Source organism: Heterodontus francisci, chromosome 2 (genome assembly GCF_036365525.1).
Source record: "Heterodontus francisci isolate sHetFra1 chromosome 2, sHetFra1.hap1, whole genome shotgun sequence".
In the NCBI taxonomy this organism is placed as follows: Eukaryota; Metazoa; Chordata; class Chondrichthyes; order Heterodontiformes; family Heterodontidae; genus Heterodontus; species Heterodontus francisci.
In genome coordinates this window covers 92,046,730-92,074,441 of record NC_090372.1, presented here as the reverse complement: position 1 = coordinate 92,074,441, position 27,712 = coordinate 92,046,730, and the positions used below count along the sequence as shown (strand labels likewise).

General features: G+C 43.7%; 1 protein-coding gene across 1 annotated transcript in view; it reads left to right on the top strand.

Moving 5' to 3' along the window:
* The window catches only part of LOC137380649 (serine/threonine-protein kinase 31-like), a 134,968-nt gene that overhangs the window by 42,379 nt on the left and 64,877 nt on the right, over positions 1–27,712 (top strand). The window contains exon 12 of the mRNA XM_068052817.1: positions 11,136–11,295. Coding sequence (XP_067908918.1) covers positions 11,136–11,295 — 160 coding nt within the window. The remainder of the gene's footprint in view (positions 1–11,135; positions 11,296–27,712) is intronic.

Genomic DNA, 27,712 nt, shown 5'->3' with positions numbered 1-27,712 from the left:
TCTGGTTTTAACCAAATGCATCGTATCACATTGACTTACATTGAGTTACATCTGTCACTAGTTGTAAAATGTCCCCAATCCAAATAGTTCACTTGACTCCAGGATGCTAATTCCCTTAAATTTTCATTGTTAATCGCCCTGCATTTTGCACATTGAACTGTTGATCAAGCATTCAATGTTATGTAACCCCAGCTACTTAATTGGATTGCTTTGCAAAAGTTCTGAGTCCAGTTGCATTTATAAAGAGCATTTCCAGCCAATGAAGTACCTTTGAAGTGTAGCCACTGTTGTAATGTAGGGAAAGAAGACAGGAAAATTGCGAATCGGAAGGTCCCACAAACAGCAATGAAGTAAATGACTGGATGTTCTATTTTAGTGATGTGGTTGAGCAATAAATGCTGACTAGGAATCTCTCTTTGGATTATGTCATGGGCTCTTTTATGTTCACCTGGGAGGGCAGATGGAGCCTAGATTTAATGTCTTATCTGAAAGACAGCACCTCCAACATTGCAGTACTGTACAAAAGTGTCAGCCTAGATTATGAGCTGAAGTCTCTCAAGTGGGGTTCGAACCTACAACTTTCTGACTCGGGCAAAACTGCTACCACTGAAGCAACGCTGACATCTATGTGAATAAGCCAAATGAAAATTAGTGAGGATTTGAAAATTGGTGCCAATTGGTTGCCAGCTGTTTAGCATCTAGATTTTTCACCTGGCTGTAAAAGGTTGGCTGCGACTCCGAGTGTTACGTGGCAGTAATTACTTCAAACAGCTAAGAAACACATGGGGATAGAAAAGTCTATGTAGAGTAAACTGCTTGTAAACAGATTACAATGTCCAATTTTTCAAAACAAAAGCCAATAATTTAACACTTTTCATACAGTTGTTATGGACATTGTTATGACCAACTGCTCCAGTCAAAGCCCCCAATAAAGACATATTTCCCGGAGGGAAAAAAAAGACGGGATCATGATACCTCCGCCCCTGGCGGAATGAAATGCCATTCTTGAAATGCGTTTCATTACAATGGGTTAAAAAAAATACAAATTGAAAAAAAAGCTAACTCTTTTTCGCATGTACAGACGTACACTTTCCTAAAAATGTTAAGACTACAGCAACAAGTTCCACCAGAACATTTCAGCTTTAAATTTTCAAAAGATTGTCCCAATTAACCCATTTTTAAATTTCCAAGCATAGTCTTCCAATTGTTTTGTGTTTTTCTTCCAATTGTTCCTATTGTCCATCCCCTCAGCCAGGTGAACTGCACAGCTAGGAGCTTTGATCACTACTGGGTTCACTATTCTCTGAGAAGTTTCTCGAGTACCCCTTAACCTATGTGGCATCACTTGACACTGGAAAACCCTGTCCAGTGTAACAGAAGCTGATTTTTACTTACCCTGGGGTGTCAAAGGAATTTGACAGGTTTCCTCCAACACATCTGCCTCTTTGAGACACATTGTGTTGCCCACTCTGTCCTTACAGTCCTTTAAATAAGAATTGGATAGGAGTCTGGCTTTTTCACCACAGTGACTTTTCTAGAGTTTATGCAAGTTTAAACTTCCCACCAGGTTTAGTCATCAAGACCATCTGCGAGTTCCAGCTGTCCTGACTAGGTTCATCGAAGCTGCCTTTCAGCATGCATTGCATCTCTGCTTCCACTTGGGCCTGTCTGTCTGGACCTAAGCGACAAGGATGTTGTTTTAAAGGAATGGTTCCCCCTATACCCACATCATGTGTGGCGAAGGTTGTACATCCTGGCTTATCCCTATAAACTTTTTGAAACATTGTGAAAGCTCTGGATAGGATTTCACACTGTTTTGTCTCTAAGTGTGAAAGCCTATTGTTTAATTTTCCTAGCTATTCTGTATTCACTAATTGGATAATTGGAGGTTCAATCTGACAATTTCCTAAGACTGCTTTCGCCTCATCCTCACTATCCTTTTCCTTCTCAACAGTCCCGATCACCTGACATACCTGTACTGGCTTATCCTCCTCCCTCCGGTTCTTCTGGCGATCAGGGGTATCAATCAAGTAATCTACCTTACCCATTCTTTTGATCACTCTATATGGACCACTGAACCGTGTTTTAATGGTTCTCCCTGCAATGGTAACAACACTAATACCTCATCCCCTGGTTTTATAGTAGGTTGTGGTTTTCCCACGATTTGACAGATATGGCATGTCCTACAAAATTGTCTCTCATTCTTTGTAAGACCTGGCCAGTAGTAATGTTTGCTTATGTATCATTTGGTCTTCCGAATTCCCCTATGTCCTGAAAAAGGAATGTTGTGTGCTAACCTTAATAATCCTTGTCGATATTTAGGTGGTACCACTATCTGTTCAACAACTGTTCAGTCTTCGTCGGCAGGCTTATGAGGCGGTCTCTATTTCCTCCTCAAAACCGCGTTTGCATATAATAGCCTTCTGGAACTCCCTTCGCCTTAGCTTCTGACAGAACCGTCTGTGCCATTCAGTATATCTCTGGATCAGCTTTCTGTGCTGCAATGATAAACGATCTGTTAAACAACTCATTTGGATTATCTAAATCCCCAAATAAGGTTTCAGATGCCTGGCTATCTATTTGTGGTGCCCCTTTTACCTCCGACAATGGATCCTATTTAGCCATTGGTCGGCTAACTACACAAGCAGGAAATATTTCCGGAACTTGCTCCTGTAATTGCTCTGTTTCCTTAATTCCTCTGTAATTATAGGAGAAACTGATACTTTTGATCCTGCCAAATCATTTCCTAGGATTCGATCAATTCCCTTTACTGGTAAACTGTGGACAACACCTACAGTTACTATCCCAGATATTAAGTCACTATGGGCATACTTCATACAAAGGTACGGGTATCCACACCACGCCAATTCCATTAACTAAAACTTTAGCATTCGAGGCGCTCTCTGGTGGAAACCTCATATCTTTCCCCAGCAAGAGTGTTTGGGTTGCTCCTGTGTCCCTGTGTATAATAGGTTTTCTTGCCTAACTTATAGGATACAGAGTTACTCTCCCCTTTGGCAGAAATTCACTATAACCCTCGGGTATTTTATTCTTAACCTCTACACTCCCTTTAGTTTTAGTATCTGGTTTCACATTCACAGCTGTCATTAAAGCTATAGCCTGATCTGCTATACTCTCAGTCAGAGTCTTTTCCTCTGCACTAACTTTGCATAACCCAACAAGTCCCATGGGTTTACCTTGCAATTTCCAGCACTCTGAACGAAGATGACCCGTTTTATTGCAATAATAACACTTTGGCTTTTGAACCTCACTTCTACCCTCAGCACCTTCCTTTCTGACCTAAGGAGGTGATCCTGGGGCATTCCCAGCTGTTCCTTCTTGTCCCCGGCTACTTGTCTTCCTTTCACTCTCCCGCTTTCTATCCTTCTCAGGTTAATGGGGGCGACGGGCAAAATAGGTTTGCTTATTCACAAGCTCAAAATTATCAACAATCTCTGCTGCTTGCCTAGCTTTCAAAACTTTCAGGTTATCTATATGAGTTCTCACTACTGGAGGAATGGAGTTTTTAAACTCTTCCAAGAGTATCAATTCTCAAAGGTTCTCATATGTGGTTTCTATCTTTAATGCACATGTCCCACGGTCAAAATTCATTTGCTTCACTCGCTCAAATTCTAAATATGTCTGCCCAGCCAATCTCCATAAATTCCTAAACTTCTGACAATAGGCTTCAGGGACTAACTCACATGCAGCGAGAATAGCCTTTTTTGCAATCTCATATCTGCAGAAGCCTCTTCAGAAAGCATGGTTTAAGCTTCATGAGCTCTGCCTACCAGCCTGCTTTGCATGAGCAATGTCCAGCTTTCTTTTGACCATTTCATGTGTTTGGCTATTTTTTCAAAAGATATGAAAATTGCCTCCATGTCCCTTTCCTCGAACTTAGGAAGAGCCTGTATAAATTTAAACAACTTCTCATTGGGTCCTGATCTAAATTCTGGTTCTTCCTGACTCGAATTTTCCCTGAATTTAATACTACCCCTTTTTCTTAGTTCCATCTCTTTTAACTTAAATTCACTCTCTTCTCTTTCACTCTCTCTGAAGTTAAAGTTTTTAAATTCTTTTTCTGCCTCAAGATTTTTCGTTTCTAACTGAATCCTAACCAATACCACTGCATCACTCTCGGACCTACTACCTTCATGTTTTTTGTATTCCTTTTCTTGTTCCTTGTATTCCCCTTCAGCTTCATTATCATCATCATCATCTCCTAATTCCAGGTGTTCGGCTATTATGTCAATTATCTCTGCTTTTTTGGGAGCTGATTTCAATTCCAACCCCAATTTCGCTGCCAATACTTTTAATTTGCTCTTAGTCAAAGTTATCAAGTTACTCAGCGAAGCATTCTGCTTTCCCAAAAACTCTGCTACAGCCCCTAATGCCATTACAATGGTATGGACTGTACCTGATTGTACAAGAAACCTGGTTCTTTTAATTTCTTTGTTGGGATCTAAATCTATCAATTACAATCAAGTTTCCAACTGATATGATCCCAGACTCGAGAGCAATTAATGTGATACCAAACGCAGGACCCCAATTTATATATGTTATCCCAGAGACGAGTAATTACTATGATTCCAAATGCGAGCCCTCCGAATTAGTCTGATTCTGATCCCAGACGCGAGCCACCGAATTAAATATGATTCAACTGCGAGCGAGCCCCCAATTAAGATATGATTCAAATCCAGAAACCCAATTAATATGTGATTCAAAACTCGAGCAAGCCGCCAATTAATATGTGAGTCAAATCTCAGACGAGCCCCCAATTAATGTGTTCCAGTCAAAACCCCCAATCAAAATATACGATTCTGATTGTGGTGGGAGAAAGGCACTGTTAATTCAATCCCATCCCTCCACAGATTGCCTAACATATCATTTTAAACTTTGCAAATTAAAGACCCCACCAAATTGTACCATCTATTAACCCCCAAATGAGGCTAACCGAGTCAGGTGTCTTTAAATCAACAAATTAACTGTTTAAATAGAAAAACTAAATACTTAAATACTACTAAGATATAAACCACATTTAAAATAGAAAAATTGGAGTCCTTGCAGATTTACGCTCCTGCCGGAGGTGGAAAAAGATGTCCAAGGTTGCTTGAAGTTCTCACAGCCATCCGATGTGGAGAAAAAAGGTTCTTCAACAGTAGAACAGTCCGTAGTCTAATTCCAGCAGTAAGTGATGCTTTCCTTCTCCAGAGCTGACCACAGTAGATCAACAACTCGCAACCACTTTCAATAGAATCAATCTGGCTTTAGAATTTTGAGGGATAAAAGATTGTCACAGTCTAACTTCCCTTCCTTCACTTTAAATTATCAGAGATCTCTGTCTTGGCTTGACCTTTTTTGAATTTTGAGAGAGAGTAATGAATAAACAGAATAAATACTCTTCCTTCAGTTTAAATGGTCTGAAAGCTCTTCTTTCAGGTGCTAACACACAGCTGCCTGTCTGTGTCACTTGTTAGAACAGGCTGTTTGCACTATAAGCCAGTTCAAAATTAAATTGTAACAAATGTATCTCTCGATACTCAGTCCAAGTGGCTGTATCAAAGGCAACGAGAATGTACCCTTTGAATCGCAGTCTGCGAATGGCTGTATCCAAGGCAATGAGAATGCACCTTCTCTAACTCCTGTGGCCTGTTTGTTCTTAAAGCAGTACTGATCCTTTGCTGTCTTAAAGACACAGCACATATTTTCTGGAGAGAAACAAAAGACAGGATCATGATAACAGGTGGGCGATGATGTGGCTGGTTTCCACTTTTCACCTCCCGCTGACCACACAGTGTTTATGCATTACCAGTGTTTCAGCGCTTGTGTTTTGTTTGCCAGATAAGCAGACAGTGACATATTTTCTCATAGGTTTAAAGCAGAAGATTATATATAGAATATCATCACCCGAAATGTTCACAACACCACCCACACACACATTCACACGCACATGCACATAGAAGAAAAGATAAATAGAAAGTAAAGCGTAAGAGGTGTTAAGAGTTCAAGGTGTAAAAGCCAGTAAAAATGTTGACTAATCCAGGCCTGGATCTTTCTGATGCCCACATGCCCAGCCATAGGGATTTCATGGGCAATTCACAGACTCTCCCTGTGATATTTAGGGGGAACTACAATTTGGTAAACTACTGTCCACTCTTCCACAGGTAGCTGTGGGAGGTCTCCACCTCCTCATTAGAATTTCATTTTTAAAATAGTAACACTCAAACAGCTTCTGTGCCTCAGAATTTGCTGTCTGTGCTATCTTTTTTCAATCAGGGTATGCCTGCTGGGCTTCAATTAAGGAGGACCTACTGTATACCTCCTTTTCTTCCCCTAAATTTCCAAAAAATGTTTCTGCCAGCCAGACCTCTGGGTCATCTCATTGATTTGCTGTCTCAGCTCTCTCTGGGGGAGCTTTCTTGGCCAGGGCTCTGGTTACGACACAGGCAGGAAAGATTTCTGACACTTCCTCCTGTACTTGTTCTGTCTCCCTGGCCTCATTTGACTAGTGTAAGAACACTGGGGCCGCTACCACCTTACCTCCAGCCAAATCATTGCCGAGTAGCAAGACTATTCCAGGCACAGCTAGACTAGAAACATTCCCTGCAGTAACCGGTTTAGAAACGAGGACACACTGCAAGTGGATGAGATACAGGGGTACAGACATGTATCCTCCCTCAATCCCTTTTTATCAGAACCTTTGCTTTTAGCCAGCTGTCTGGTGGAAAGGTCATTCCTTTACAAGGAATAAGTGGCCCCGTGTCTCGAAGTAGGGCAATGGGTTTGCATGTCTCTCTAGAGGGTTATGGGGGATACCTTTCCTATTAAAACAAAATCCTTATAGCCTTCAGGAAAATCCTCTACTTTTGCTACACCTATTCTTTGTGGGGTGCCTTACCATGGTTAGGGCCACAGGCGCCTCTGCCTTACTACCTGCTTGGGCACTTTTTTCTTTGCTAACCTTGTTCTCTCCTGCAAAATTAATTGGCTTTCCCTTTAACTTCCAGCAGTTAACTTCCACATTCCCTACTTTACTGCATTGGCAACACACAGGTCTGTGGTATACATTCCTGCCCTCTGCATTTTCTTTCCTTATTGGTAGAGGGTTTCTTGCATTCTCATTTTTTATTCCCTTGTCATGAACACTACATCTCTTATCACTTACCCATTTTTTTGTCCTTTCCAAACCTCTGAGAATTATTATTATAGAAGGATTTTCCCTGCAAAAGGGGGTTTGTGAGTAAGCTCATAGTCGTCTGCCATGGCGGCGGCTTCTCTCACCCTTGTAATTGTTTGCCGCTCAATATGGGTTCTCATGTTAATTGGATGCTATTTTTAAATTCTAATAGAATTACCTCGCCAAATATTTAATTCTTTCAAATTCAGTAAAAGTCTGGGCAGGTCTTTTTCTAAATTTCTAAATTTCTGTCACTTTGGGTGCCAACTCATATGCATTTAGAATTGCTGTTTCAGTTTGTAATCAGAAGAACTCTCTTCTGATAACAGAGAAAAAGCTTCATGAGCTCTACTCACTAATTCACAGGAGGATAGTCCAGTGTTCTTTTGGCTATTTTAGTCTCTTCACTATTTTTTCAAAGGAGGTAAAATAAGACTCGACCTCCTCCTCATTAATTTTGGTATTAGTCATGAGTATCTTATAATGTCAAAGTTCTGTTCTGAATTGGGGTTAATATTTGAATTGCTGGTGGCATTCTCACCTTGTGCTGGTTGCCTGTCTAACTCAACTTTCTCGCCGCTGCCTCCTTTTCCTCTTTTTCCTTCTGTGACTGTGTCTCTTCTCTTTCCTTCTAAATCCTAGCTAGGGTTATTTTTTCAGACTCAGGTTCCATGCTTGCTGCTCTGATTCAGGGGCAAAATTAAAATGTCTAGCCATATTTTGGATTTCCAAGGGAGTGCCTAAGGGGGTTATGTTAGGGTTAGGCAGGGTATGGGGATAGAGCGGGGGAATGGGACTGACTAGATTGCTGTACAGAGAGCTGGCATGCACTCTATGGGCCGAATGGCCTCCTTCTGTGCCACAAATGACTCTATTTCTTTGCCTTTGGCTTGAAAGAGACTTCTACAGGGACAGCTAAGTTTTTAAAACTTCAATATTTAATTGATATATTTTGTCCGAATTTTTTGTAACTCTTCAATTTGTTTCTATATTTTCATCGCTGGACTTCTCGTTAGCATGACAACAGTATTTTAAAAATAATTTTATGAATTCTGACAGACTTGTCACAGATAATCCCTTTGGCAAAATTTGGTTGGATGTGTGCTGAATTCTAGGAGCTCTGGGCATTAGGAATAGGCTAAGTATCTAACAGTGAATATGCTTTTGGCACTGTATGGTGCTGCCCTTTTCATCTGCATCAGTCCAACGCCTTAATGTGCCTTTTAGAATCTTGCTTGTGCTGACAGATATTTCCAGTGCCATGGCACTGACGGGTATTTCTCTTCCTGGAAACATTAAGCACCACAAAAAAAAAGTCTGATACTTCCCAAGAGCTTTGAGGTGTAGAGTGCAAAAGCAAGAAAGTATTGGTAGAAGTTTATGAAACCGTGGTACAGCCTCAATTGGAGTATTCTGTCCATTTCTGAGCACTGCACTTTAGAAAGGCTGTAAAGGCTTTCGCGAGGGTGTAGAAAAGATTCATGAGAATGGTTCCAGGGATGAGGGACTTCTGTTACTAGGATATATTGGAGAATCTGGGGTGGTTCTCCTTCGAGAAGAGAAGGTTGAGAGGAGATTTGATAGAGGTGTTCAAAATCATGAGCAAACTAGCCAAAGTAGATAGAGAGAAACTGTTCACTTTTGTGAAGGGGTTGAGAACCAGAGGACACAGATTTAAAGTGATTGACAAAAGAAACAAAAGTGACATGAGAACTTTTGTAACGTAGCAAGTGGTTAGGATCTGGAATGCACTGCCTAAGAGGGTGCTGGAGGCAGATTCAATGATGGCTTTCACAAGGGAATTGAATAAGTACCTGAAGAGAGAGAATTTGCAGGGTTATGGTGATTGGGGGTTGGGGGGGGGGAGTGAGACTAGCTGAATTGCTGTTGCATGGACTCGATGGGCCATATGGCCTCCTTCTGTACTGTAACCATTTTATGATTCTATGGTCCTAACTGCTTGGAACCAAACATCAGCACCACTATAGATTTCTGCACACTTGGTCCCATCTGCAAAATTTGAATTGACTAGACCTCTGAAACCAGCTCTTAATTCTGCTTTCTGAGAGCAGCAGCTAGGACTTGGCCTTGGTTTTCTTTTATGTGCCTTGTTTTCCATTGGTTCACTGGGTTCCCTTATGCCCTCTAATTTTGCATACTCAATCCAAGTTAAATAATATGCCTGGATTACATTATCAATTCTTTTCAACATTTGTGAAAATTGAGATCACGCCCTTCCCATTTTAATTTTTTTTAAAAAATTATCACCCTTGCTTTCAAATCCCTCCATGACTTCACCCTTTACTATCTCAGTAATTTTCTCCAACCCTATAACCCTCCGATATCTCTGTTCTTCTCTAATTATGCCCTCTTGCACATCCCTAATTTTGATCATGCCACCATTGACAGCTGTGCCTTGTGCTGCCTAGGCCCTAAGCTCTGGAATTCCCTCCCTAAACCTCTCCACTTTCTCCTTTTTAAAATACGCTTTAAAACTCGTCTGTTTGGCAAAGCCATTGGTCACCTGTCCTAATATCTCCTTATGTAGCCTGGTGTCAAACTTTGTTTGAAACTGTCCTGTGAAGCACCTTGGGATGTTTTACTAGGCTAAAGGCTCTATATATTGCGAATATATATTCCGAAGAAGGGTCACCGACCCGAAACGTTAACTCTGCTTCTCTTTCCACAGATGCTGCCAGACCTGCTGAGTGGTTCCAGCATTTCTTGTTTTTATATTCTATATAAATACAAGTTGTTTACTTTTCAGCAACTGTTACGACCGACTGCTCCAGTCAAAGCCCCCAATTAAAATATACGATTCTGATGGGAGAAACGCACTGTTAATTCAAGCCTGTCCCTCCACAGATCACCTAACATATCATTTTAAACATTCCAAATTAAAGAAAGACCCAGCCAAATTGTACCATCTATTAACTCCTGAATGAGGCTAACCAAACCAGGTGTCTTTAAATCAACAAATTAACTCTTCAATTATAAAAACTAAATTCTTAAACACTACTAAGATATAAACAACATTTAAAATAGAAAAAAATTAGAGTCCTTGCAGATTTGGCGGCCTCCTTATGGGCTGGGGGGGCCCTCCTGATCGGGCACCCTGTTCGCCACGGAGGGCCTCCCCCATGGCCCGACTACCGCCACTACACAACACTTCTCTTTCTCCCCCGAACCCCCCAACTGACCACCCCCGTGCCTCGCTAGGGCCTGGCCGATTGTCCCAGGCGAGGCCCCACAGCCTTAACTTCAATCCGGAGCCAGCGTCCCTCTTGCTCCTGTGGTGCAATCCCAGCAGTGGCCACTGCTCACGGGGCGCTGCTGGGACTGAGAGCTGCCAGCCCGCTGATTGGTGGGCAGCTCTTGGAGGTGGGACTTCCTGCCTCTGAGGGGCCTGGGCCACGTAAAATCATGTTGTGGCTTCCAGGCCTGGCAGAGACAGGCTCGCCTCTGACTTTTTGGCCGGTGGACGGGGCCTCTGGCCCAACGTAAAATTCCAGCCATTAACTCTGTTTTTCTCTCCACAGATGCTGCCAGACCTGATGAGTATTTCAAGCACTTTGTTTTTTTTTGTTGTATTTTATTTATGCATTAACCTTTTTATTGAACTTTCATCAGTTGGAAAAGTTAAATAAAATGTAATAAAAGCAAAATACTGTGGATGCTGGAAATCTGAAATAAAAACAGAAAATGCCGGAAGTACCCAGTAGGTCTGGCAGCATATGTGGAGAAAGAAACAGAGTTAACGTTTCGGGTTGATGACAGTCAAAAACGTTAACTGTTTCTCTCTCCACCAATGTTGCCAGACCTGCTAGGTATTTCCAGCACTTTCTGTTTTTATTTTAAATAAAATGTACTTTGTTTCACAGAAAACCTCACGCATAGAAAACCCAAGTTAATTTTGAACATTCTTCTTTAACACTTTTTATTTTGTTTGAACATATAGGAGTGAGTTCAATGAGAATCGTTTTGGCGATGACCTTTCTGAAGCAGTGAAAGTGATCACTGAGGGATGTCTTTGCACACTACTCTCAATGAAGGTTCTAGAAAGTACTTGGAATGAATACAACAGTGCTCAGGAAACACTTCAAACATGCAATTCCATGGTGAGTTGGACTGATGTCTGGACTAGTTCATTTTGAGAATTAGATGTTTGGGGCCATGTGGATATACTTCAGTAAATTATGCAGTTGGTCTCTTGCACTATAACATGTTCTGAATTAGCCCACAATTTATTGACCCATACTTTTATTTGATATGTTTCAATGGCAGGATTAAAAAAACTATAGTATTTTTCTTTCAAAACTGTCAACAGTGATCTGATATGCATCTGATAAGACTACTCTTCAATCTGAAGGGCTCAGGCTGGAAAATGGTGCCTTCCCCCCCACTCCACTGTTGCATTCCTTATTGACAGTGCCTTCATTTTGTGAGACATAATTTTGGGTGGAGAAAGGAACCAGCTTTATGGGCAAACCAAATCTAAATGGGATCCTAAATTGAACAGCACCAGTTTCCACGTGTACACTGACGACATCCAGCTCCACTACCACCTCTCTCGACCCCTCCACTGCCTCTAAATTGTCAGACTGCTTGTCTGATATCCAGTACTGGATAAGCAGAAATTTCCTCAAAATTTTATATTTGGAAGACCGAACCATTGTCTTCGGTCCCAGCTACACACTCCGTTCTCTGGCCACCGATTCCATCCTGCCCCGGCAACTGTCTGAGGCTGAACCAGACTGTTCGCAACATTGGTGACATATTTAACCCTGAGTTGAGCTTCTGACCACATATCCGCGCCATCACTAAGACCACTTCCACCAATGTAAGGGACTCCACGCCTGCCTCAGCTCATCTGCTGTTGAAATCCTCATCTAGGCCTTTGTTATCTCCAGACTTAACTATTCCAATGTACTCCTGGCCAACCTCCTGCATTCTACCCTCCGTAAATGTGAGCAAATCCAAAATTCTGCTGCCCATGTCCTAACTCGCATCAAGTCCTGTTCACCCATCACTCTTGTGCTCACTGACCTATATTGAATTCCAGTTCAAATTTTCATCTTTGTTTTCAATTCCCTCCATAGTCTCTCCCCTCCTTGGGCTGGATTTTATACAGGAGGCAGGGCTCCCAGCGCCATGCCAAAAAGACAGGGGGAACTCTGCCTCTGCATTTTTTTGTGACCCCTGGAGCAATCCTCTGGTCTTTTGTGGGTTAAGGTTTAAGGAGGCAGGATCCCTGTCCCTTTAAACACTTGACAGGGATCCCGCCCCCAAGAGCTACCAGCCAATCAGAGGGCCGGCAGCTCAACAGTATCGGCAGCACCACAGGGAACGGTGGCCACTGCCAATACTGCAGACCTCGGAGCCAGGCCCAGTGTTGGAAACCCAGACCTGAGGTAGGTGAGGCGGGGTGGCCGGGGCCGGTTCGGAAGGCCCCGGCGAGGTGGGATGGGCGTTCAGTCCGGGGGGTACAGTGGCTCCTGGGGGAGTCTTCCGTGAGCCACAAATTGCCCATGAAGGAGGGACCCTCTCCCCGCTCCTCCCCCCCAAGCCCGCAGGGAGGGCACTGCGTTTTCCAAGGCAGTGTCCCCACGCAGCTGAGTCCCGCCCCGCTACTGGTACGAGCCCAGCGACGGCGGGGAGAGGCCCTTAATTGGCCCCCGGGAAGATCGGGCCCAGCAATCCTGGTGTTGGGTTCCGTGATGGCTGCTGCTGCTCCGACTCTCCAGATGTCGGGCTGGGAACAAAATCCAGCCCCTTATCTTTGTACTCTCTCCAGCTGTACAGCCCTCCTGTGTGCTTCTCCAATTCTGGCACTTTGTGCATCCTAGATTTTAATTCCTCCACCATTGGTGACCATGTCTTCAGCTGCCAATGCCTTAAACTCTGGAATTCCCTCCATAAATCTCTCCTTCTCTCAACCTCTCATCAGTTCTTAAGACACTCCTTAAAACTTATCTCTTTGACCAAGCTTTTGGTCAGTTGCCCTAATATGTGGCTCAGAATCACATATTGCTTTACAACGCTCCTGTGAAGTGTCTTGAGACGTTTCATTGCATTAAAGGTGTTCTATAAATGCAAGTAGTTGTTCTTGTTGAATTTCACAACTTGGTTGATATTCTGCCCCTTGCATTTTATCCAGACAACACCCATGATCTTTATATTATGCAGAAGTCCAAGCTGCCTGCATCATTCATAGGTCTCAGGAAAATGAACAGATAGCTTTTGGGAAGCATGGCCACAGATCAACTTGCAGTAGGAGAGCACAAATACCATAAGGACCATGCTATGAGCTGAGTTATTGCTGAGCAGATTGTGGCGATGTCAAAGCTATGATTCAGTTGATTTGTTGTTCTGACTGGGTGCTGTTCTGTGGAGCAACCAGAAATCCAAATCTTCACAGTGTCTTGCATCCTACACAGGTTAACCATTCAAAAAGGAATCAGCATGCAGAAGATTAATATGAGGTTTCAGGCACACGGAAAGAGGACGAGGAGAGTAGGCATTAACCGCAGACAGAGATGATTTACTCAAAGGGAAATTGATATGAAACCATGAGATTGAGAACTACTTCCAGGAACACAGACATCTGACCAGTGACATACTTCGATTCTGCTACAAAAGAACCCTCATGTTTTCCCAACCCCAGAATATGCCACACATTTCCTCTGCTCAAGTTGAAGCACCATCTTTTTGCCCCCTGCTACTATTTAGTACCCTTCTATGACTGTACCCAACAAACACTGGCCACACTAAGAAATAAAAAGGTCAATAATTTGTTCTTACAACCTAGTCACATTTTTCTTATTGTCCCCTGTCACCTTCACTTGCTCCTCCTTACTTGCGAGTTGCACGGTGCAGGCTCATAAAAACTGTCAACATACCATTATCTGGGATGATAGGGGCAGCAGTAGTACTTGGCACAATCTGCTACTAAGTACCAAGGTTCATGCTGCTACTTATTCTGTTCTCCTCTACTTGGGAAAAACTTAAACAAGAAAGGAAGATACATATCGTCCATCTCTGCCCCTTTCTCAGTCCATCTGCTGTTGCAACCCTTATCCATGTCCTTGTTACCTCCAGATTTGACTGTTCTAATAGTCTAGTCAGTCTCCCATCTTCCACCCTCCATAAACTTGAGCTGATTTAAAAACTCTGCTGCCTGTATCCTAACTCACACAAAGTCCCATTCCCCCATCACCAACATGTTCTCTCATTTTTTTTTGAGTGTGCGGCAATTTCTATAAGTGCACACCCCCTTTAATTTTTTTGTGTGGCTGCAAAAGCGCAGTAATTTATAGGAACCGACGTATGCAGGGCCTATACGGGAACTTACAGGCCACGCAGCTTGGAGAGAACATTGCTCATCACCCCTGTGCTCGTTGACCGGCATTCGCTCCTGATCCACCATTGTTTCAATTGTTCAATTTTCATCCTCATGTTCAGATTTCTCCAATTTTCTAAGAATCGTGTGTTCCTCCAACTCTGGCCTCTTGTGCATCCCATACTTCCTTTAGCCCATTATTGGCAGCTGGGCCCTGACAACATTCCGGCAATAGTACTGAAGACTTGTGTTTCAGATCTAGCCGTGCCCCTAGCCAAGCTATTCCAGTACAGCTACAACACTGGCATCGACCTGGCAATGAGGAAAATTGCCCAGGTTTGTCCTGTGCACAAAAAGCAAGACAAATCCAAACTGGCCAATTACCGCACTCTCAGTCTCCTCTCGATCATCAGCAAAGTGATGGAAAGGGTCGTCAGTAGTGCTATCAAGTGGCACTTGCTCAGCAATAACCAGCTCACTGATGCTCAGTTTGGGTTCTGCCAGGACCACTCAGCTCCTGACTTCATGACAGCCTTGGTCCAAACATGGACAAAAGAGCTGAACCCAAGAGATGAGGTGCAAATGATTGCCCTTGACATCAAGGCAGCATTTGACCGAGTCTGGCATCTGTGAGCCCTAGTAAAACTGGAGTCAATGGGAATCGGGGAGAAAACGCTCCACTGGTTGGAGTCATACATTGCACAAAGGAAGATGTTTGTTGGAGGTCAATCATCCCAGTCCCAGAACATCACTGCAGGAGCTCCTCAGGGTAGTGTCCTAGGTCCAACCATCTTCAGCTGCTTCATCAATGACCTTCCCACCATTATCAGGTCAGAGGTGGGGATGTTCGCTGATGATTGCACAATGTTCAGCACCATTTGCAGCTCCTCAGATACTGAAGCAGTCCATGTCCATATGCAGCAGACCTGGACAACATCCAGGCTTGGGCTGACAAGTGGCAAGTAACATTCGCACCACACAAGTGCCAGGCAATGACCATCTCCAACAAGAGAGAATCAAAGCATCTCCCCTTGACGTTCAATGGCATTACCATCACTGAATCCTCCACTATCAACATCCAGGGCTTACCATTGACCAGAGGCTGAACTGGACAAGCCACATAAATGCTGTGGCTACAAGAGCAGGTCAGAGGCTGGGAATTCTGCAGCAAGTAACTCGCTTCCTGTCTCCCCAATGCCTGTTCATCTGCAAGGCACACATCAGGAGTGTGATGGAATACTCTCCACTTGCCTGGATGAGTGCAGCTCCAACAGCACTCTCGAAGCTTGACACTCTTGTTACGACCAGTGAGAAAGGTGTCTAGAGTTCCCTTTCAGCCATCACCTGGTCTTACTGTAACTGGGTTTAATTTTAAACACAACTTGTTTAAAGCTCCCCCTTGGTGAATCCTTGTTCACTGCTTTCCAAGTATAAGGCAAAGAAACCAGCACAAACAGGCTTTCTTAGGTTTAAAGAAGAAAAGTTGAAATTTATTAAACTTGAACTGAAACTCTAATTCAGTTAACAGCTATGGATACATGACGCACCCACGCTAGCATGCATACGCAATACACACATGCAAATAGAGACAGAAAAGAGCAGAAGAAAAATAAATTGGTAGTTTGAGGCAATATCTGAAGAGTTGTTGTTAAGGTTCTTTGAGCTCACTGTAGAGTCCTTGATTGTAGGTAGATCTTGCTTTTTGTTGGGGCCCAGAATTCTTCTTAAAACTTGTTTGCTGCAGGAGACTTTTCTCTGTTGGGGTTCATTGTCTTCAGTGGATTCAGAAGCTTGTGAGAGAGAGATGGGAGCAGACAAGAGAGATCTTCTTGTTTCAGGAGCAAACAGACTTGCTGCGTTCAAACTGTTTGTATAATTCAGAAAACCCAGGTTGCCGAGCAGGTTAGTGATGTGACTAACTGCTCTGACCATATCTTGGATTGTATCACCTTAGCAGTCTCTGGAATGCTCCTCTTACACACACTACCTGGTGATCAAGGTCCATTGTGGGGTGAATGTGTCAGGGAATGGTCCTTTGTCCTTTCCATGCACTGTCTGTTAATAGAGTCATAGAGTTATACAGCACAGAAACAGGCCCTTCGGCTCAACGTGTCTGTGCCGGCCATCAAACACCTATCTGTTCCAATCCCATTTTTCAGCACTTGGTTAATATGCAAATGTCTTTCCAGCCAAGGGTCCATTGTGGGTTGAATGTGTCAGGGAATAGCTGCTTTGTCCTTCCAAACACTGTCTGCTAACCCCCTCCCCTCTGGCACCCCCTTGCACTGCCTTCTCCCCTCCCCCCTCGCACCTCCTCCCTCCTCACACCCCCTCCCCCCTTCCCTCTCCCTCCATGAAATTGCACAGTTTACTTGTTAGGGCCCTTGCTCAGGGATAGGAACTAACAACCCCACTGCCTTGTGGGTGTCTCGGAAGAGACCAAGGCTAAGGGAGTAAACCCTAACAGAAAATCTGGAATGGGACCCCGAAGGCGGTCATGTGTCACCTTTGGCATGTTCCCAGCAGTTCCTGCAGCCATGCCGGTGCCAAATGTCGTGCTCTGCACTCCTTTGGACCCCATTAGGAAGGCCGAGAGGGGGGTTTTGACGCTTGGGCAACTCACAACCTCCATACATTCCGCCCAGGCATTTGCCATGGAGAGGTCACTCCATAGTCACCTCACAGCGACCAAAACAACACGGAAGGCAGCAGTTACAGGTTATAAGTCCAGCTCAATTGGTGTAGAGATTGGGCGCCATGGGTTGCCTTTGTTGGTGGGAGAGGTCATCGCATCTCATTGGACAACTGCCGCCCACCTCAAACTGAGCAGCCCACCCCGGTCAGAAACGTTCTGTCCCACCACAGTCCACCTGCTTCAATGGGTGCTTGGAGCTCAGGGTCATTGCCTGACAAGTGGACTGTTACACCGCACCAAACAGCATGACAAAAAAAGGAAACAAGGTACCAGCCCTTCGTTTTGCAAGCTGGAACGCCACAACTATGTGTCCTGGCCTTTCGGAAGACCTTGCACAAATCAACGATTCTCGGAAGACCTCCATCATTAACATCGAGCTCAGTAGACTCAATGTGGACATTGCAGCACTTCAGGAGACACGCCTCCCTGCGAGTGGATCTCTAAGAGAGCAAGACTACACCTTCTACTGGCAGGGTGGGGATCCTGAAGAACCGAGACAGCATGCAGTGGGCTTCGCATCAGAAACTCTTAGCTCAGCATGATGGAGCCACCTTCAAATGGCTCGGAACGCAGACTGTTATCCGACTGCTCATCGCCTCCGGCCCAGTACACCTACTCAGCGTCTATGCTCCAACACTCTGCTCTCCACCTGAAGTTAAAGACCAGTTCTACAAGGAATCCATAATATCATTAGTAGCATTCCTAATACCGAACATCTGTTCTTGCTGGGGGACTTTAATGCCAGGGTTGGGGCCGACCATGACTCATGGCCCTCCTGCCATGGGTGCTATGGCATTGGAAGGATGAATGAGAATGGACAGGAACTGCTGGAGTTGTGTATCTATCACAACCTCTGCATCGTCAACTCGTTCTTTCATACTAAACCCTGTCACCAGGTTTCATGGAGACACCCAAGATCATGTCGTTGGCACCTGCTGGACCTCATCGTCACAAGGCGAGCCTCTTTAAACAGTGTCCAAATCACACGCAGCTTCCACAGTGCGGACACCGACCACTCCCTGGTGTGCAGCAAAGTTAGACTCAAACCAAAGAAGCGACATCACTCCAAGCAGAAGGGCCGCCCGCACATCAACACGAACAGAATTTCTTATCCACAGCTGTTACATAAGTTTCTAAATTCACTTGAAAAAGCCCTTCAAAACACTCCTGTCGGGGATGCAGAGATGAAGTGGGCCCACTTCAGCAACGCCATCTATGACTCAGCAATGACCACCTTTGGCAAACGTGAGAAGCAGAATGCAGACTGGTTTCAATCTCACTTTGAAGAGCTGGAACCTGTCATAGCTGCTAAGCGCAGTGCACTGTTGAACGACAAGAAAGCCCCCAGCGAGTTAACATTCGTCGAGCTTAAAGTAGCCAGAAGCACTGCATAAAGAACAGCCAGGCGCTGTGCAAATGACTACTGGCAACATTTATGCAGTCATATTCAGCTGGCCTCCGACACCGGCAACATCAGAGGAATGTATGATGGTATAAAGAGAGTTTTTGGGCCAGTCATCAAGAAGATCGCCCTCCTCAAGTCTAAATCAGGGGAAACGATCACTGACCAACGCAAGCAAATGGACCGCTGGGTGTAACACTACCCAGAATTGTACTCCAGGTAAAATGTTGTCACTGATACCGCCCTCAATGCAGCCCAGTCTCTGCCAGTCATGGATGAGCTGGACGAACAGCCAACAAAATCGGAACTCAGTGATGCCATTGATTCTCTGGCCAGTAGAAAAGCCCCTGGAAAGGACGGCATTACCCCTGAAATAATCAAGAATGCCAAGCCTGCTATACTGTCAGTGCTCGATGAACTGCTTTGCCTGTGCTGGGATGAGGGAGCAGTACCACAGGACATGTGCGATGCCAATATCATCACCCTCTATAAGAACAAGGGTGACCGCGGTGACTGCAACAACTACCGTGAAATCTCCCTGCTCAGCATAGGGGGGAAAGTCTTCGCTCGAGTCGTTTTAAACAAACTCCAGAAGCTGGCTGAGCATATCTACCCTGAGGCACAGTGCAGCTTTCGAGCAGAGAAATCTACCATTGACATGCTGTTCTCCCTTCGCCAGCTACAGGAGAAATGCTGCGAACAACAGATGCCCCTCTACGTTGCTTTCATAGATCTCACCAAAGCCTTTGACCTCGTCAGCAGACATGGTCTCTTCAGACTACTAGCAAAGATCGGATGTCCACCAAAGCTACTAAGTATCATCACCTCATTCCATGGCAATATGAAAGGCACAATTCAGCATAGCGGTGCCTCATCAGACCCCTTTCCTATCCTGAGTGGCGTGAAACAGGGCTGTGTTCTCGCACCTACACTGCTTGGGATCTTCTTCTCACTTCTGCTCTCACATGCATTCAAGTCTTCAGAAGGAGGAATTTTCATCCACACAAGATCAGATGGCAGGTTGTTCAACCTTGCCCGTCTTAGAGCGAAGCCCAAAGTACGGAAAATCCTCATCAGTGAACTCCTCTTTGCTGACGATGCTGCATTAACATTCCAGACAGAAGAGTGTCTGCAGAGACTCATCGACTCATCGATTGCTGCCTGCAACAAATTTGGCCTAACCATCAGCCTCAAGAAAATGAACATCAGGGGACAGGACGTCAGAAGTGCTCCATCCATCAAAATCGGCAACCACGCTCTGGAAGTGGTTCAAGGGTTCACCTACCTAGACTCAACTATCACCAGTAACCTGTCTCTTAATGCAGAAATCACAAGCGCATGGGAAAGACGTCCGCTGCTATGTCCAGACTGGCCAAGAGGGTGTGGGAAAATGGCGCACTGACACGGAACACGAAAGTCCAAATGTTTCAAGCCTGTGTCCTCAGTACCTTGCTCTACAGCAGCGAGGCCTGGACAATGTATGTCAGCCAAGAGCGGCGTCTCAACTCATTCCATCTTCGCTGCCTCCGGCGAATCCTTGGCATCAGGTGGCAGGGTCATATCTCCAACGCAGAAGTCCTCGAGGCGGCCAACATCCCATCATATACACCCTACTGAGCCAGCGGCACTTGAGATGGCTTGGCCATGTGAGCCACATGGAAGATGGCAGGATCCCCAAGGACGCATTTTACTGCGAGTTCATCACTGGTATCACACCCACCGGCCCTCCATGTCTCCGCTTTAAAGATGTCTGCAAACGTGACATGTAGTCCTGTGACTTTGACCACAGGTCGTGGGAGTCAGTTGCCAGCGATCGCCAGAGCTGGTGGACAGCCATAAAGGTGGGGCTAAAGAGTGGCGAGTCGAAGAGACTTAGCAGTTAGCAGGTAAAAAGACAGAAGTGCAAGGAGAGAGCCAACTGTGTAACAGCTACGACAACCAGTTTTATCTGCAGCGCCTGTGGAAGTCTGTCACTCTAGAATTGGCCTTTATAGCCACTCCAGGCGCTGCTCCACACACCACTGACCACCTTTGGGCGCTTACCCATTATCTCTTGAGACAAGGAGGCCAAAGAAAAAGAAGGAGGTTAATATGCAAATGTCTTTCCAGCCTAGGGTCCATTGTGGGTTGAATGTGTCAGGGAATAGCTGCTTTGTCCTTCCAAACACTGTCTGTGGTAATATGCAAATGTCTTTCCAGCCTAGATCTGACAATTTTTTTTTAAAGCAAGTCCTTTCTTCACTTTAACAGCTGTTTGAAATTTAATGTCCATGTGGCGAAATTAATATGCCTCATGCTTGGCAGCTAGGGGCCTGCATGACGCTATCCAGGGCAAAGCAGCCCTCTTGATTGACACCCCATCCACCACCTTCAACATCCATTCCCTCCACCACCAACACACAGCGGCAGCAGTGTGTACCATGTACAAGATACACTGCAGCAACTCACCAAGGCTCTTTCAACAGCACCTTCCAAACCCACGACCTCTACCACCTAGAAAGACAAGGGCGGCCGATACATGGAAACACCACCACCTGCAAGTTTCTCTCCAAGCCACACACCATCCTGACTTGGAACTATATCGCCGTTCCTTCACTGTCGCTGGGTCAAAATCCTGGAACTCCCTTCCTGACAGCGCTGTGGGTGTACCTACACCCCAAAGACTGCAGTGTTTCATTACCACCTTCTCAAGGGCAGTTAGGGATGGGCAATAAATGCTGGCCTAGCCAGTGACGCCCATATCCCATGTACAAATTTAAAAAAAAAAAATCCCCTCTCCAAACCTCTTTTCCTCTCCGCCACTTTCTGCTCATTGAGATGTTGCTTAAAACCTACCTCTTTAACCAAGCTTTTGGCCACCTGTCCTGATAGGATATTTTACTGTGTTAAAGACACTATATAAATGCAAGTTTTTGTTGCATACAATGGATCTCCAAAGCAGTGCTTTCAGAGTTATGCACATCAGATATTTTGTTCATCGTGAATAAGCCTGGCAAGTTTAGACCTTGCTATCAATATTAGAAGTGGATTAGTATAGGAAGGATAACAATAAATCGATAATACTTTCTGGGTACTTGCACCATACTTACAAAATTGTACTGCCGATCCCTTCACAAATTTACATAGTCTTTCATAGTATTTACCACACAGGAACAGGCCATTCAGCCCAATAGGTCCATGCTGGTGTTTATGATCCACAAGACTCTTACCTTTTGTTACGAAAGTGCTTTTATATTTTTTGTTAAGTATATGTTTTTGAGGACTTATATTTAAATTGTGAAGATGGATTCATTGGAAGGTTGAAGATTTCATAGAAGCTGGACTTTGCTTTGTTGTTGACAGTTCATTGAAAGGACACTGAATTGTTTAAAAGCAGCCTTGTTGGCAGTCATGTGCTTTAAGTAATAAACAACAGAAACCTTGGTGAAGCTGTTTACAGGGAAGTGACAGGGCATGATTTATAGGGATCAATAGTCTTGACTCTTGAGATATTGTTTTTGGTTTCGCTTTGGACAGTGTGTTGGAGTGTGAACTGTTTTGAAGACAGTTGGAGAGAACCAGCCAAGAGAGCATCACCATCAGCTCACCCTCTTCCACCTCTTTGAGAACTTCCTGAAAACTTCCTAAGAAATAGAGAAACTAATGCTGCATTTCTCCTGAAAAGCCTGCCAGAAACTCCTGATGCTGCATTTCTCCTAGAAAGCCTGCGAAACTGATCCTCAACGTTGCCTGAAAAGAAATGCTGTAGAAAGATCCCAGTGACAGCGGTCTATGCGTATTTGGGATGTCAGACCAAAAAGGGACAACTGACATCTTTCCATCTCTTCTCTATTTTTTTCTTCAAGAATTAGCAAGTATTTGGCCAAAGTATTCTTTTTTGTCTTTTTTTTGTAACAGACCTCTGCAGAGTATTACTGTATTTTTTTCAGTGTGTGAGTTTGTGTGTAGGAAATTTAAAAAGGGGAACTTTCATATGTCTATCTGTGTGTTAATGCTTTGCTTCGTTACTGGATAAGTCTTGTTTTATAATAAACTGATAATTTTGTTTATTAAAGAAACATATGATTGACTGCGTCGGTAACTGGGTAAGCATTTTAAAATAGTTATGTTGTGACCTGTAGAGAAATGGAATTCAAAGTGCACTCCTCCCACCTCGCTCGTAACACTTCCTTCATCTAACCCCATCAGCATATCCTGCTATTATTCTCTCCCTCATGTGTTTATCTTGCTTCCTCTTCAATGCCATCTACAAGTGGAAACATCTCCACACTTACTCTAGTCTTCTATCAGGTCACTTTTCAGTCTTCTCATTTCTGGAGAAAAGAGCCTCAACCTGTTCAGTCTTTCCTGTTGGGTACGACTCTGGCCCTACCAAATTCACAGTCAAATTTTACAAATTTCACGGTCACAGCATTTTAAGAATTGTGAATTTCACATTTAAATTGTAAACTTTACGATGTCACAACAAACCATGAAAATGATCTATTTAAAACAAAAAAGACAAGAGGTTTCTGGTTTCAAATAGCATTTATTGTATATGCAAAAAAAATTGTAAAAAGCTGTCTATAAACAGGTCACATTCTTTACTCAGTGAAGTCAGTGGTTGAATGTGAGCACAGAGACTCGCGTGTTAATCTGAGAGTTCATCTCTCAGTGTTGCATATGTGTTAACATGGTGTTTCTGCTAGCAGTACTTGTTGCCAACTGCCCTTTGACCTTGTTTATGCAAGTTATTACTGTAGCCCAGTACAATTGTGCTTTCTGGCTTGACAAAGTCCTGACACCAGAGGGAGGTCATCCAGGGCTGCTTAGGTAGTTGCTAACATCTTGCTTGATATATTCTGGTGTCACAGGACACAGCGGGACACAACCTCTTGAGGAGTGATCCAGCAATGCTTAAATAGCTCACCAGCTCTGAGGAAATGGTCCGGACTTGGAGTACTTGTATGAAGGAGTGTTGTGAAATGGGATAAATGTCAGCAGCGTACTATCTCTGACAGTACTGGAACCATATTTCTATGGATGAATAACAAGTAGGAATACAAAGTTGATTACCTTGGTGATTATGAAACCCCTGCAATTTTTGTGCATGCTGCCAGGTGGCAATGAAGCTGGAAGACTTCCTTCACTCACTAAGCTACCTCCATTTGTGCAACTTGCACCTATGTTCAGACAGTGCATGGTGGTGCCATTTTCCTTCACTGTATCGCCTGTCGGAACACTTTTAAGGAATCTACTGAACTCATTGCTCACATTTTACTTATGACACAATGTTATAACTCCTCTTAGCTGCTACACTCCTTCATCTTAATGCCCAAAAGTAGTAGTGAACTTCCCTTTAATAAAAAATTGGGCTGCTAGCTTGCCTACTTTTGCAATTCTATGTTGAAAAATCTAGATGTTAAAGCCCTCCCCACTGTTGATTAGATGTCCCTACACCGTGGGCAAGCACAGCCCAGATTTTTCTCCATCTTTCTCAAATTTAGACCTTTTGGTCTTCTGTTAGCCATTCTTAGCTGCTCATGATAAATTATGCTCCTACTTTTACTTTATTATATGCAATAGATGCTTTCCAAGTGAAAGTTTTATCCAGAATTCACTGTGCGGGGTCCTAACTAATTCCTCCACAGATGGAGACAGAGACCACAGTTTTGAATTTTAAATCCTTCATTATCCAACACAAATTAAACAGTAGCTGTTCACAATATCTAAAGTATGTACTTGGTTTTATCAGGTAACAAAAGTCAAATATTGCATCCAAACCCAGAGACCTTCTAGTTAATTACTTTTATATCTGGGTCAACCATCTCTGGTGCTGGATTTCTTGTTTAATTGCCTCAGAGCATCCATATTGGACCTTATAACTTAAAATGACAAGTTTATGCAATCATTATTATTATACTAACTCAGTTAATCCTGCATCCTGTGATGTTTTGCACCTTCTGGACTATTTGCACCATTTTTTCACTGATTTTAACTTAATTCTGTTTGGTTTCATATTAAGGTATTTTAGCCTTTTGTGACCCATTTGCAGTTGGATGAAAGAAACATATCTAATTAAAAGAAAAAGCAAACTTGCATTTATAAAACACCTTTCACAACTTTAGGACACTGTAAAATATTTTATAGTCAGAAGAAGTACTTCTGACATATAGTTTTTTTATTCATTCCTGGGATGTGGGTGTCACTGGCTATGCCAGCATTTATTGCCCCATCCCTAATTGCCCTTGAGAAGGTGGTGGTGAGCTGCCTTCTTGAACCGCTGCAGTCCATGTGGGGTAGGTACACTACAGTGCTGTTTGGGAAGGGAGTTCCAGGATTTTGACCCAGTGACAGTGAAGAAACGGCGATATAGTTCCAAGTCAGGATGGTGTGTGGCTTGGAGGGGAACTTGCAGCTGGTGGTGTTCCCATGCTACTACCCTAATGTAGGGAAACATAGCAGCCAATTTGTGCATAGCATGGTCCCACAAACAACATTGTAATAAACAACAAGGCCATTTGTTTTTAGTGATGTTAATTGAGGAAAGAATATTGGCGAGTTTACTGGGCAAGCTTCCCTCTTCCTCTTCTAATTGTGATTAACTGAGTTGGTATAATAATGATTGCATAAACTTGTCATTTTGAGTTATAAGGTCCAATATGGATGCTCTGAGGCAATTAAACAAGAAATCCAGCACCAGGGATGGGAGACCCAGATATAAAAGTAATTAACTAGAAGGTCTCTGGGTTTGGATGCAATATTTGACTTTTGTTATCTGATAAAAACCAAGTACATACATTAGATATTGTGAACAGCTACTGTTTAATTTGTGTTGGATAATGAAGTGTTGTGGGATCTTTTATGTCCACCTGAGAGGGAAGACTCAGTTAAATGTTTCATCTGAAAGATAATGAAGAACTACTGCACTGAAGCATCAGCCTAGGTTATGTGCTAGAGTCTCTGGAGTGGAGCTTGAACCCATGAAATTCTGTCTGAAGCAGATTGACACCCTAGGTGGAGGTTCTGTCCCATTGTGTTTAAGGGCCCAGATGGCCATTTGGACGCTATTAACAATACCCTGTATTTTAGAAAATCCAGCAGTGTGATGAAATAGATTAGAATCATAGAACGTTTACGGCACAGAATGAGGCCACTTGGCCCATAGTGTCTGCGTCAGCCGAGAAACGAGCCACCGAGTCTAATCCCACCTACCAGCATTTGGTCCGTAGCCCTGCAGGTTACGGCACTTAAAGTGCCTATCCAGACACATTTGAAATGAGTTGAAGGTTTCTGCCTCTACTACCCTTTCAGGCAGTGAGTTCCAGACCCCCACCACCATCTGGGTGAAAAGAATTTTCCTCATCACCCCTCTAATCTTTCTACCAATCACTTTAAATCTATGCCCCCTAGTCACTGACCTCTCTGCTAAGGTAAATAGGCCCTTCATATCCACTCTCTCCAGACTCCTTACAATTTTGTACCTTTCAATCAAATCTCCACTCGGCCTTCTCTGTTCCAAGGAGAACAACCCCAGCCTATCCAATCTTTCCTCATAGCTGCATTTTTCCAGTCCTAGCAACATCCTCGTAAATATCCTCTGTACCCTCTCTAGTGCAATTACGTCTTTTCAGTAATGAGATGACCAGAAATGGGGCAGTTCATTAAATGCTGCTGCTGCTTTTCAGTGGGAAAAGTAATAAATGTGTTGAACTTGCTGAACAATCTATCTGATTTTCCAAATTGGCTTATGTTGCAGATTCCCCCATAGGTGCCCTGTAAGCAGCCAGATGTACAAAAATTAAGGGCAATCATGACCTTGACTGTTCCTTTCAGTTTGGTCTACAAGTCTGTACATCAGATGCCACAGCTCTTTAACTGCCTCTCTCCTGAACTGAAGCTTACTGAGGCATTTCTGCTGCAATATTGCCAGCAGTTGAGATAAGTTCTTGGGCCATGATGGGTTTCGTCTGTACACCTTTAATGCAGTCTGATATCCTTGATATTGCTTCTTTGATTGTTACCTTTTTCTATCAAATCTAGTAATTGTGGAACATAATCCAGTTCCCATGACTTGAAACTCAATTGCAATTCAACAGTTTGGAGTAGTTCAGCTTTAAGAAATACCTTGTATCTAGGCCAGAATGTAACTGACCTTTAATGCCTAGTTTCAGTAGGCATGCTGAACATACAGCGGGTGTGCATCATCAACTTCAGAGTTTTGAGCTGGTCATTTTGGCCCTCGTTTGCATAGATTTCGCTGGTCAGTGAGGCTCTTCCACATTTTGTACAAGAGGAGGGAAGGTTATTGGATAACCAGATCTCCAATTTTATGAGTCCTTTATTGGAGCAGGGACTCGTTAACTGAAGTTGCAATCCAAATTCTGCACCCTTTGAATAAAATTCATAACTGACTGACAATGAATTTGTGATGAATTGCCAGCAGTGAGCTCATTCATTTCAATGCATGAGGATTTTAATTATTTCATTCATATCTTTAGAACAGTTAAAATGCATAACTTCATCTCTATCATATTTTATCCTCTCTATATTAAGAATTTCTCATCTGTCATCTGTAGGTTCATTTATTTCAGTGTACAAGTTGCCTGCAGAAACCAGGTTAAAGGGGGATGCTGTCACTACTCTTGCATTTCTTCTTCACTTGCACCACACTTCCAAAACTGCATACTAATTTTTCTTTCAACAGTAAGTGCAAGCTGTTTTTTTCTTCATTCATTTCATGGGATGTGGGTGTTGCTGGCCAGGCCAACATTTACTGCCCATCCCTAATTGCCCATGAGAAGGTGGTGGTGAGCTGCCTTCATGAACTGCTGCAGTCCATGTGGGGTAGGTACACTTACAGTGCTGTCAGGAAGGGAGTTCCTGGATTTTGACCCAGCAACAGTGAAGGAATGGCGATATAGTTCCAAGTCTGTTGTTGGAGCTGCACCCATCCAGGCAAGTGGAGAGTATTCCATCACACTCCTGACTTGTACCTTGAATATGGTGGACAGGCTTTGGGAGTCAGGAGGTGCGTTATTCGCCACAGGATTCCTACCCTCTGACCTGCTCTTGTAGCCATAGTATTTATATGGCTACTCCAGTTCAGTTTCTGGCCAG